The 12,863-nt window shown below is 38.2% G+C and overlaps 1 protein-coding gene across 4 annotated transcripts in view; it reads left to right on the forward strand.

Moving 5' to 3' along the window:
• OCRL (OCRL inositol polyphosphate-5-phosphatase) overlaps window positions 1-12,863 on the forward strand; it is a 62,467-nt gene that overhangs the window by 25,896 nt on the left and 23,708 nt on the right. For all 4 annotated transcript variants that reach the window (XM_049107396.1, XM_025431279.3, XM_025431276.3 and 1 more), the window contains 11 exons: window positions 1,555-1,665; window positions 2,281-2,367; window positions 3,024-3,144; window positions 3,234-3,395; window positions 4,567-4,668; window positions 5,445-5,559; window positions 6,852-6,968; window positions 7,073-7,260; window positions 9,468-9,579; window positions 10,929-11,038; window positions 12,721-12,856. In XM_049107396.1, the coding sequence (XP_048963353.1) occupies window positions 3,056-3,144; window positions 3,234-3,395; window positions 4,567-4,668; window positions 5,445-5,559; window positions 6,852-6,968; window positions 7,073-7,260; window positions 9,468-9,579; window positions 10,929-11,038; window positions 12,721-12,856 (1,131 nt within the window). In that variant the 5' untranslated portion in view covers window positions 1,555-1,665; window positions 2,281-2,367; window positions 3,024-3,055. The remainder of the gene's footprint in view (window positions 1-1,554; window positions 1,666-2,280; window positions 2,368-3,023; window positions 3,145-3,233; window positions 3,396-4,566; window positions 4,669-5,444; window positions 5,560-6,851; window positions 6,969-7,072; window positions 7,261-9,467; window positions 9,580-10,928; window positions 11,039-12,720; window positions 12,857-12,863) is intronic.

Consider the following 12,863-nt stretch of genomic DNA (forward strand, 5'->3'; position numbering starts at 1 on the left):
GCAATTTCTGGAATTTTCCTTTAAATGAGTCAGTGTATTTTTTATATTTGCTAAAATATATCTTTCAAGGATTGTGGGAGAAAGAGAATATGTGTTCTTGTTTAAGTTTCTATCAGAAACTGATCTTTTCTTTTCTTTTTAATGTAAGTTATCTGAGAAAGGGAAGACTACTTGTACCATGAAGGAGGTTTTCCCTGTATCTTCAAGGCTGTGATAATTGACAGCCTTTATTTATGCCCTTCGTTTTTTCTTCTCCCTCACTAATTTTCTTATCTGTGATCTACCTGAGTGCCGTATTTTTCATATTTTTCTCTATTTTTTTTATCTCTTTTCTTCTAATCATTAAATCTGTGAAGGTAGAAACATAAGGAAATGCAAAGGACGAAGAGAGATTCAGAAGTTGATTTCCACAATAAGAAATTAGGATTTTCATTTCATTTTCTCATCTCTTTGTCATTTCAAGTGTGAGGGAGTCCGGTTCAGCAGTCGCCTATTAAATGCCTTCTGTCTGTGAAGTCTGACAGCATTGTCACCAGTAAAGTCACCAACCATCCTGGTTTGCCTGGGACTTTCCAGTCTTAGCTTTGAAAGTCCCAAGTCCTGAGAAGCCCTTCAGTCCCAGACAACTCTGGGAGATCATCAAAAGTATTGTGTTGGATTACCTGTATGTGCAGCCTGCCTCTTGCTCTTGCTCTCAAGGAGCTTATGGTTTCCAGGGGCATGAGAAAGCAATATAGGTACTAAGTCGGTAAAAAAAAAAAGAATGTAAACAAGTATGTAGGTTTCCTGGATCACCATATCCAGATGATTGATACAAATCATAACTAGGGCATCAGAAAAAGGAATACAGTATGTTATATACATAACAAACTAAAGTCCTAGATCACTTTGCTGCTAATTCCACTGTTTTCCAATTGGCTGTGCTTGAACCAGACCACTCCTGATCATAGGTCGTTATATTGCTTTTGTACATTTTTCCAAGACATGCATTTTTTACTTGAGGTAATGAGGTATAGATGCTTCTTTTTAGAATAACTCAAAACAATCCCACCATTCTTTTCTTTTTAAATTAGTTTGTAAATTCAATTGCTTACATACAGTCTGTACCTAGGAGCAAACCATCTTGTTTTCTTTATTTCCTTTATGCTTCAGATACTCTTACTATGTGATCTGGATTTGAAATGGTAGGAATATCCAGCTAGGAGATGGGAGGATGATGGTTGGGGAATTGCCTTTTTGTTAGAATTTAGTCCCTACATTGACATTGGAGAAAGATATCAGAACATAGGAACACTGATTTTAGTATGTATCATACCACTCTAATTGGGCAGCTCCTTGACCCAGTTCATCAGCCCTTTAGATTTTTCTCCCTGTATTGTGTCCTCCACCACCCCCACACCAAATCCCCTGATCCTGTAGACGTATTTCCTACATTAGAGATCTTAGAATATTTGTGATCTGGACCTTTTCCTGTTAAACTGATAAGTTGAGAGTATGACCCCAAGAAAGTATGTATTCCATAGATATATGTGTGTGAATTTCACTTCTTTTTAGGTGGCTGCAAAATTCGGATTCAGGGGGACCGGATCAGAGAGCGGTGCTTTGAAATTCCTGATGAGGAACACTGCTTGAAGTTCCTCTCAGAGGTCCTTGCTGCTCAGGAAGGTAACTCAAGACTCAGCAGTTTTCTTTCTGTTCTTTGAGTGGCAGTGAAATGCTGACATGCTGACACAGAGGCAAGCAGCCATTAACAAAGTACATTACCCCTTCAGTCTTCGGTGCTGAACTTTCTGCCTTCAGGAATGAACCCAGGATTAGGTTAGGAAACAAGTCTACTCAGCTATAAGGACACTGAGCCATTTTCCAGAATCTTCAGTGTCATGCATGGACAACTTACTGAAGACTATATGATCCCAGATGATCCCAGAGTTGCCCTCATTTTCTTAGTCTCTTCCTTTATATTCAAGAATGCTCCTGGGGGATCCCTGGGTGGCGCAGCGGTTTGGCGCCTGCCTTTGGCCCAGGGCGCGATCCTGGAGACCTGGGATTGAATCCCACATCGGGCTCCCGGTGCATGAAGCCTGCTTCTCCCTCTGCCTGTGTCTCTGCCTCTCTCTCTCTCTCTGTGTGACTATCATGAATAAATAAATAAAATCTTAAAAAAAAAGAAAGAATGCTGCTGGCCCCTGCATTTGAGGAGTGCTGAGTGAATTTTGGTTATGGTAAATTCCATTCAGTGAAGGGCTCCCCTGTTTCTGACAATGACTCTTATCTCTCTAGCTCAGTCACAACTTCTTGTTCCAGAGCAAAAGGACTCATCTAGCTGGTACCAGAAATTAGACACTAAGGACAAACCTGTTTTTTCAGGTACTGGGACGATTCTCTTTTGCCTGGTTGCTATGATCATTGAAGAGTAAATAGATTTTATCTAGACAGATAAGATAAAATGGATTAATGTCAATCCTAGACACCTTCTCCTGTTAAGTGGTTTTACTGAGTCCATGCCCACTGACTACTGTTCATTTCTGATCATTTCTGTGGCATGTTAGCTCCTCAGGAGCCTGCTTAGCAGTGTGGTAAAAATTGCAGGCTCCAGGGCCTAACTGCTTGGGTTTAAACCCCAATTCTACAACTTGCTAGTTATGTATGACCTTGGTCAATTTACTCAACAATGCTGAGCTTCCATGTCTTTTTCTGTAACTTGGGAAGATTTTTTAATAATGCTGGCCTTGTGGGGTCTTTGTGATGATTAAAAGAGATAATGATAAAATCCCTTATTATCAGTCATTATGCTAAGTTTTCAATAAATGTTAGCTGTTATTATTCAGATTACGAATTTATGTAACTTGCTATTGTTCTAGTTAATATGTCAAGTCCTTCAGGATATCCTTATATTTGGTAATGCCATTGAGCAAATAGTGATCAAATAAAACCACTGATCAAAGTAAAGCTCTGTCTATCTTGAATAAGTTGAATATTATTTTTATTTTTCCCCCTTCGACTCTGGGTTATGTGTACTTTAGGGCTTCTTGGATTTGAGGATAATTTTTCATCTATGAATTTGGACAAGAAAATTATTTCACAAAATCATCCTACAGCAATTCATCGGGAACCCCCGCCCCCACCCCCTTCAGTGAACAGAATGTAAGTCCTATGTCAAAACATATTTCTCATTTTGGAGACCTTTTTATTATAAGGCAGTTTCACTTTTGAAATTCTCATTTATTTGCTAGGCTTCCACGTGACAAAGAAGGTTCTAACAAGGAACAACCCAAAGTGACCAACACCATGAGAAAGCTCTTTGTACCAAATACCCAGGCTGGGCAGCGGGAGGGTCTCATCAAACATATCCTGGCAAAGCGAGAGAAAGAGTATGTCAACATTCAGACTTTCAGGTTAGTCTCTTTTCTACCTACTGAGGTATGGCAAACAATGGCCATTTGTTATTCAAGGTATTTAATTAGCTTAATTAAGAATCAAAGCTTAATAATAGGAATGGTCAACTAGCTCAAGCCCCTGTCTCTATATTGGTCAATAATATACATATTCAACATAATGCAAATGCTACAATTTCCCTTGGATTTTCTATCTACTAATGATACTGTGTCTACTAATGGTACTAGCCACTCAGAACTAAATCAAGCTCACATGGATTAGAGAATTGTCTCCTAGCACATTCCTTAAGCAAGTGTGTTTATCTTTCTGGTCTGCTGAATTTTTTTTACTAATATTGGAAGATTAATGTCTGCCATTACCACTAGCTTAACTGACTTAGTACAGAAAATTTTACCCAGTCCTCTTGATTGAGAGATCTTAGATTCTTTGTATCATATTTTTCATTTCACCTTTACTTCTTGCATCTTTTCTGGACCAGGTGTGTGCGGTGTGGCATGGCGCATATTCCGGTGTGCAAAGCAGCAACACTTCTCTTTGTTATTTGTGAACAGCATGTACCCTTAATAGTCTAAGATTCCAGCCCCATCTGCTTGCTATCCCATTATGCCTCATTTGTTCTAATTCAATTGTAATTATATCTCTATGTTAAAACCTGTAGTTCCTTATATTCCCCATGATGCTTATTTTTGTATGTAAACAGTTAAGACAATTATGAGTTTTCCCTTCTGCTTTCCCCCTTAATACTATATCTACCTCAACAGAATTTCCTACACAGATGTCCTTGTAATCCTTCAGGAAATGAGTTTTTGGATTCAACTATAGCTCCTTATGGAACAGTTATCCACATTAGGTATATTTACAGCATGAAGATACCTTTTTCCCATCTACAAGCTCTCCCTTCAAGTATAAGTTTGGGTGGAACCATCAACTTTGTATTTTTTGAATGGAGACTTGGTCCTTTTTGTGGATTCACCTAATGTAAAATTTAGAGAATAAGCCTACTGCCTTTGTGTTCTACATGCAAGTGGTTTTTCTTATGTGCATAGCAAAACATTTTGAGAAATTATGTTGGCTTATTGTGAACATACCCTTGTATAAAAGTGAAGAGAGAACTTCATTGGTTCATACTTGAGCTTCATTTTAAAATAGTTTTTTGGTATTGTGTATTAGATTTTTTGTTGGAACGTGGAATGTGAATGGCCAGTCTCCAGATAGTGAGTTGGAACCTTGGCTGAACTGTGATTCAAATCCTCCTGATATCTACTGCATTGGGTAAAGAATACATCTGGAATTTCCTTTGGCTGTATGTTTGGTATTAGTTTATATGACATTTTGCCCTCCTTTTTTTCTTTTTTATCTATTTGGTAAAAAGCCACTGTAAGACTATATGTGAGAATTTACTTGTGGATCAAATTTGTGAGGTAAGAAAGGAATGATACCTGAAATGGTGAAAAGAAACATCTAGTCCTCTCAAAATGCAAAGAAAACTGCATTCTTAATACAAACTGAGACTTGAGGTCAATTGCAACAGTGACTGTTCCTAGGATATATTAAAAAAGCTCCACTGTTATCATTTGTGGAGGTTTTTTATTTGTTTTTTTTTTGTTTATGTTTTGCATAGTCTGTGCATATGCTTTTTTAAAAGATTTATTTATTTGAGAGATAATGAGAGTGCCTGAGTAGGGGGAGGGGCAGGGAGAGGAAAAATGTTTGAATTGGCTGTCCACTGAGCAGGGATCCCAGGACCCTGAGATGATGACCTGAGCCAAAATCAAGATTTAGCCTCTCAACTGACTGAACCACCCAGGTGCCTCTCCCCCACTTTTTAAAGATTTATTTTGCATAACATGTGCATATACTTATAGAAGGTCTTTTAAATAAGACACCTGCTTGTCCTTACTGATCATCTGGGTCAATAGAGCAGTTCTATAAAATTTTATCTCTTTTTCCATTTCCTTTTCACCTAATGTCTCTGAAAATGGGAGGTAGTCAGAGGTAATTATGGGATATGTATAGATCTCACATTTTCTTGTTTTGCTTTTTTGCAGATTCCAAGAGCTAGACTTGAGCACGGAAGCCTTTTTCTACTTTGAATCTGTGAAAGAACAAGAGTGGTCCATGGCTGTGGAGAGGAGTTTGCATTCCAAAGCCAAGTATAAGAAAGTAAGCTGCATTTAATTATCTTTTTAAATAGACACCTAAATAGAACTCACTAGAAGTTATTTTGTTATCTAGAACTTATTCCAAAAGAATGGTTTAATTGACTTCTTCCCTGTGTGTAATACTGCAATAGGCCAGACTAATCCTTTATACCTATTTTCTAGAAAAAAAATTTTCCTGAGCTTTCTGATCCTATATTTTCATTGCTTAGGTAGCTTTTAGGAGAAAAAAATTTTACTCTCAGAATGACAATTAGCTTAAAATAATTACTTGTAAGGTAACATTAAGAGTTTAAGATTGGAATTGTTCACTGACATGGTCAGAATGAGATGCTTTATGGAAAAGCAGTTTGAAGCATGTGGGTGCATAGGGTATGCTGTAGAATAAGCAAGAAGTATTGTAGAATTTAAATGAGTTCTAAAATTTGTTTTAAATTAAAAGTAGGGTTGACTTTAGTAAGGTGGGCCAGTTTGCTGGTCTTTAGAAAGCATGTGATAGAAGTTTCCAGAAGAGTTATTTTAATTACATGGCTACCGTAGTAAGCCCATTAAAAGCAGTCATCTGAATAATTTTCATCTACTTCTTCTAACAGTGGATATGGGTAATAAAAATCCTGAAGGTGTTACTCTCATAAAGGTCCCTGACTAACACATATTTCAGACATATTTCTAGCTCTAGTTCTCAGACTTAAAATAGTCAAAGTTAAAAAAAGATTGCTATTTTATAAATTTTAATTTCTTGAGAAATTGGAAATCAGAAACTAGGAAGGAAAGGCAAAAGGAGCAAGCTGGGATAGAGGTAGTATATCCTGGTAGGTTTAGACGTGATTAAAATAATTGGGATCCCTGGGTGGCGCAGCAGTTTGGCGCCTGCCTTTGGCCCAGGGCGCGATCCTGGAGACCTGGGATCGAATCCCACATCGGGCTCCCGGTGCATGGAGCCTGCTTCTCCCTCTGCCTGTGTCTCTGCCCCTCTCTCTCTCTCTCTGTGACTATCATAAATAAATAAAAATTAAAAAAAAAATTAAAAAAAAAGACGTGATTAAAATAATGGATCCTAAAGCTGAGTGTAGAACTTGTCCCCAAAGACTTTTAACTTCTACTGGTCAGAGTCAGATAAGAGCTTCCCCAGAGAGATTTTATTTCCTTTGTATAGGGTCCACTAGGAAATTAGAGAATTTGGACTCAGATTTGAACCTTATTAATATCTTCTTGGTGGAAAATTAGTTGTGGGATTAGATGTGTGGCAAAGAGTGGTATTAACATGAACCTTTTCTAACTCCCTGAAACTCATAGGTTCAACTAGTCCGCCTTGTTGGGATGATGCTTCTCATATTTGCCAGAAAGGACCAGTGGCGATATATCCGCGATGTTGCTACAGAAACAGTTGGCACTGGAATCATGGGGAAAATGGCAAGTTACTTTGGAAATGAGCTTGTTTATTATTTATGTCCATGTGAAGTTCAACTGCTAGTTGCATCTTTGTACTAACCGTGAATAATTACTCTTGCTAACAGGGAAACAAAGGTGGGGTAGCAGTGAGATTTGTGTTTCACAACACTACCTTTTGCATTGTCAATTCCCACCTGGCTGCCCATGTGGAGGACTTTGAGAGAAGGAATCAAGATTATAAGGACATCTGTGCACGCATGAGTTTTGTGGTCCCAAATCAGACCCTCCCACAGCTGAACATCATGAAACATGAGTGAGTGGTTAACTCTCCTTTGGCCTTTGAATAGTGGGGTTGAGAAGAGATTAAATAGGAAATTATAGAACTGTGAAGAGTGAAGGATTACCATTTAAGGATTGTGGTCACAAAGAGGGTTTTGGGGGAATAGCGGATTCCTTGAGGCAGAGAAATCAGATTTGTTATCGGAGGTAAGATAAGTTCTCTTAGTGGGCACCAGAGAGTAATGCTGGAGGTGCCTGTCAACTGGAGTCGGTTTTATTGTTTTTTTATTATAAAATAGAAATGTTCATTGTAAACATAATAAAAGATAAATGTAGAAATTACTCTGCTCTCCCCAGCCAGTCCCTCAAAGGAACCTGTTAGTTCTCTGTGTATCCTGGAACTATGCTGTCCAATGTAACAGTTAGTAGCCATAGGTGGCTATTGGATACTTGAAAGTAGGGGATCCCTGGGTGGCGCAGCAGTTTAGCGCCTGCCTTTGGCCCAGGGCGCGATCCTGGAGACCCGGTATCGAATACCACGTCGAGCTCCCTGCGTGGAGCCTGCTTCTCCCTCTGCCTATGTCTCTGCCTCTCTCTCTCTCTCTCTCTCTCTCTCTCTCTCTCTGTGTGACTATCATGAATAAATAAATAAAATCTTTTTTTTTAAAAAGTAGCTAGTCCAAATTGAGATGTGCTATAAACATAAACTGTGCATTGGATTTCAGAGACTTGGTGGGAAAATTAAAATATCTCAGCTTTTCAATATTGATTACATGTTGAAATGATAATCTGGATATATTGAGTTAAATGAAATTTATCATTAAAGTGATTTTCACTTGTTTCTTTTACTTTTTAAATGTACCTACTAAAAAATTTAAAATTACGTTTGTGATGTGCTTTTTATTTCCTTTGAATAGTGCTGTTCTAGACCTTTCTCTATATGCATACAAACACATGCACTTTACTATATAGGACTATATTATCCTATTGTGGATCTCTTTTCAAGCCTGTGCGTGTGTGTGTGTGTGTGTGTACTATATTACATATATTAGTGTATATATTATGTATATATATTATATATATCTATATTCTTTTTAGTGGCTGTCATTAATAATAGGGGCAATGGAGATTTAGACAATGATGGATCAATAGAATAATATGAAAGGTTCATGGAGAATAGGACTTAATAAGGATAGAAGCAGAAATCAGTTGAGGGATGGGTTGGGTGGAAGAAAATGATTAGTTGTCAAGAAATTAATACTCATAATTGAAATTCTGAGAGTGGTTTGAGATGACAATTAGTAGGAAAACAAAAGATAGTTTAGAATATTAGAATCAGTAGAGTAGGGTAATTGAGGAAAGAGTATGGAAGGGTAGTAATATTGGCCTGTTACCATATTGTCTCAACAATTAGGATCATGTACAATTCTCTTTCATGGTAGCAAAGTCAAGGCCTTGACATTAATGGTCATAAAGTTGCCCTGAAATTCCTTAAATTTGTTTCCTCAGAATTCCAGAAATTTCGTGTTGCAGTTAAAATGAGCAAAGAGACCCATTCAAAACTTGAGAGAGCTCACAAGGAGAAACCCTTTTAGTGTAGTAATTTCAGGGTCTTCCCTATGGGGGTTCTCAAGACATCTAGGGGCCTGTTGCTTTGATTGGGAGCCTAAGAATCCTGGGGCAAGCCAGTCTCCTTCCTGCCTGGGACTTGGACTGTGGATCTGGGACAGGGGTAGGGAGATTGGCTATAGTAGAGAGCTGTGGACCTAGTTTGGCTTGCTAGGGTCCTGACTGGGAAGAGCTGTCACTCAGACCACACGGACCTTATTAGAGAGCCTGCAGAATGTCTGGGCTCAAAGAGGCAGAAAATGTTCAGATTCTCTTCCCCTGGAGACCTGGCAGGCAGCCAGACAAAATTTTGGCACTAGTTCAGCAAATAAACTACATGCTTCTTTTAGGCAATTAACTCCTTAGCTTCTGAATCCCACACATATGCTGTATTTCCCTGTCTTTGTTCTTTATGTATGGAGTGCCTATCTTCCCACCTATTTGGTAATCCCTAGTCTTTCTCATGTGTTGATAGTACTTCCCTCTGAAGGGTAAATTACAGCTTAAACCCCTTGTCTCAGTGATAAATAAATCGTTATCAATAATATACCTAGTTCTCTTCTCTCCATTTTCCCTGATTGACTTTTTATGCTAATTATTGCTACTTTGTTCATGTTTTTCTTGATTTTTCAGTGTTGTCATCTGGTTGGGAGATTTGAACTATAGACTTTGCATGCCTGATGCCAATGAAGTAAAGAGTCTTATTAACAAGAATGACCTTCAGAGACTCTTGAAATTTGACCAGGTGAGTAAATTTCATGTTATAGGTACTTTCCTAGATAGCAGATAAAATTGTTAGGTTTATGAAATATGTGTGTGGGAGCTGTGTCTTACTCTAGGAATAGATGGAAAGGTCTCATTGTCCTGGGAAAACAGTGTGACTGGTGATGCAGCGAATACCCACAAGGTTTGTAGTGCTTTTATTAAGTGCTTGTATAGAAATAGGGGAGATAAAAAGTAAATATAATATTTATTCATTGTCTTTTTCAAGAAGGTTCCAGAGATCTATATCCAATAAATTGGAGAATGGGTGGGGTTAATTGGAGAATACTTCCTGGAGGAAGTGGGCCTTCAGCTATGTTGATGTGGTTTGGCAGATGGAACAGGGAAAGTTGCTCTGTGATTACTTGGCAGGCTTAGCAGCAGTGTGGATGAAGGTAACAGAGGGAGGCCCTGGGAGGGGATTGGGAAGAACAGAAGAGAAGTGTGGGGCAAATAACACAGACTGTGGCCTAATGGGAACTGATTAAGAAGTTGGGGATATATGGCTTATAGATGTTAAAACCTGTGGGGAAAGCATTGATTAGGTAACATTTATATAAAACTTGATATTCAGGAACCTAGTTTTCTGTAAATTTGCTTTGGAACCTGGCACATGACTTGAATTTTTACTTCAGCTTGTGCATACTAGTTGCTAAAAGTGAATGCTTCTTAAGGGAAGAAAATGTTTCAACTTGATTTTAATGTCTTTAAATCCTTATGTAAGCCTTTTTGACCTTCAGACATGGTAAAAATTTAGGAGTTTTGCACTAGAATGGTTTTTCATAGTGAGCCTTTTTTGGCTGTATCTTTCTTCATATTGAGGTTGGCTGGTGGATTTCTTTTCATTTCTTCTTCTGTCATGCTTCCAAAGGGGGTACAGTTGCAATAAATTCTGAGTTTAGGTAATTTTAGCAAAGTATTTGAGTGAGCATAACTTTCAGAACGATCCGTAATAATTCACTGAATTTGGCTTTTGGAATTATCCATTCAACATTTGTGTGTTGTTTTTTTTTTAATTAAAATTGTGCTCGATGATTTCTGCCCAAATTTGGAGAATGTACAATTATTCATATTTCATTTTTCCATTTTACCCAATGACTATTAGCAATAAAAAATTAGCAGTGTGCTTATAATGAGCATCCTATCTGTGAATGAGTTAGATGCCTTGGGAATGGCAAGATTTTAATTCATAAGGTACGGAGATTTTATTTATGTATTCTGACATTTGCAAAAGCTATGGAACTAGATAGTTAGAAATGGCTGATCAACTTGATTATCACTTGTATTAAGATGGTGTTACCCTGCTTACATGATGCTTCTTTCTATCTCTAGCTAAATATTCAGCGCACACAGAAAAAAGCTTTTGTTGACTTCACTGAAGGTGAAATCAAGTTTATCCCCACTTATAAATATGATTCTAAAACAGACCGATGGGATTCCAGGTAAAGTAACAAAAACCTCCTTCTGGAGTGGATTCAGGCCTGGTCTTATTTCTTTCCCTCTGTGTTGGTAAAGGGCTAGGAATTTTTTCAGTCATGCTAGAAGGAGACATAAACTTAATGGCTCAGTGCTATTACAGAAGAGTTTTTAATTCATGTGTACTAAAGGTGAGCTTATCTTAAGAAAGTATTACTTATGTGATTAATTATACTGAAGTTTTATGGACTGCCTGCAATGCCTTATTTCTATCATCTCAATAGACTTACTTAGGTTTTTACTTTCCTGATCCCATCCCTATTTCCTTACCAATTATCCTGTTCTGATTGTTTTTTCCAAATTGCTTTGCAACTCTTTAACTCAGAACACCAGAAAGTGATCCAAGAAAGGTTCTTCCAGCACAGTGGTTCTCAATCCTAACTACACATTAGAATCTCTTGGGGGACTCTTAAAAAATACTGATGCCTGGGCCCAACCTCTCAACTGCCAGAGAAAGCTAAGAACCACTCTCTAAGGGTGGGGGGCTTTGATTTCTTAATTACCCCTAGTAAAGCACCCCTGTCAGTATGTTCCTAGTAACAGTCTTGTACCTACTATCTCTTGTTTCCTATGGTGTCCTAGCTGGTTGAGCCCAGAAGCTTGAAAGAGAAAGAAAATCTCTGGGCATGTTCAACTTCTTTAGACTCGGAGCACTGGGGTGGGGGTGGAGAGGAGTCTGTGTCCCTATGCCTGAGGGAGCTGGTTGGCCAGCAAGTGAAAAATGACACTGATATATCTTGTACACTTCACCTTGTTTCTTCCATCACCTGACTTGAGAGTCACTTGAAGAGCTACTGATAAGAACTTATTTGTGTCACCTTCTGGATCAGGTGTACAGGGTATTGCTTATTTTAATAGAATGATGAATAGGCTTTTTACCCTACCTTAGTAATCTATGGGCTGTTATATGTTCAGATTTGCATGCTGTTTAAATGTTAGTTCATCTCTATTTAAAGAAGCTAGACTGGTCATGAAAGTCCAGGTGTAAAGGAGAAATCTCTATTATTATTTCCAGAAATTAAGCCCAGTCTAGGAATATAGGATTGGATTTTTAGATTTTTTAAAAAGATTTATTTATTTATTTATTCATGAGAGACACACAAAGAGAGGCAGAGACATAGGCAGAGGGAGAAGCAGGGAGCCTGACATGGGGCTTGATACCAGGTCTCCAGGATCACACCCTGGGCTGAAGGCAGGCACTAAACCGCTGAGCCACCCAGGCTGCCTGGATATTTAGATTATTTATTAGTTGTCTGTCTGTTGTGAAATGTCATTGCAGTTCATTGAGCAAAGTGTGCTGAATACAATCCTGACCTTCTGAGGATATTTTAAGAAGGGGCTATTATATTTTCCCTGGGGCAATGTTGTTAAAGATGTAATGCTAATTTTGGGAGCATTGTTTATTCATTCATTAGATATCTATTCATTGAGCACCTACTTTGCCCAAGATAATGTGCTAGGGGTTGGGAATTCAGTGGCAAACAAGCAGACACAGATCCTTTCTTAAATATAGTAGGGAATATTATAGTTGGAATCATTAGGGAAGGAGAAGCATATAAAAGATAGCCTAACCCAGTCTGAATCAGTATGGTAGGTATTACATTCTTGTATGGTATGTTCCCTTTATACTTCCTTTCTTTATTTGCAGTGGGAAATGTCGGGTTCCAGCCTGGTGTGACCGGATTCTTTGGAGAGGAACAAATGTTAATCAGCTTCATTACCGGAGTCACATGGAACTAAAAACCAGTGACCACAAGCCTGTTAGCGCCCTCTTCCATATTGGGGTAAACA

Source organism: Canis lupus, chromosome X (assembly GCF_003254725.2).
Source record: "Canis lupus dingo isolate Sandy chromosome X, ASM325472v2, whole genome shotgun sequence".
NCBI lineage: Eukaryota > Metazoa > Chordata > Mammalia > Carnivora > Canidae > Canis > Canis lupus.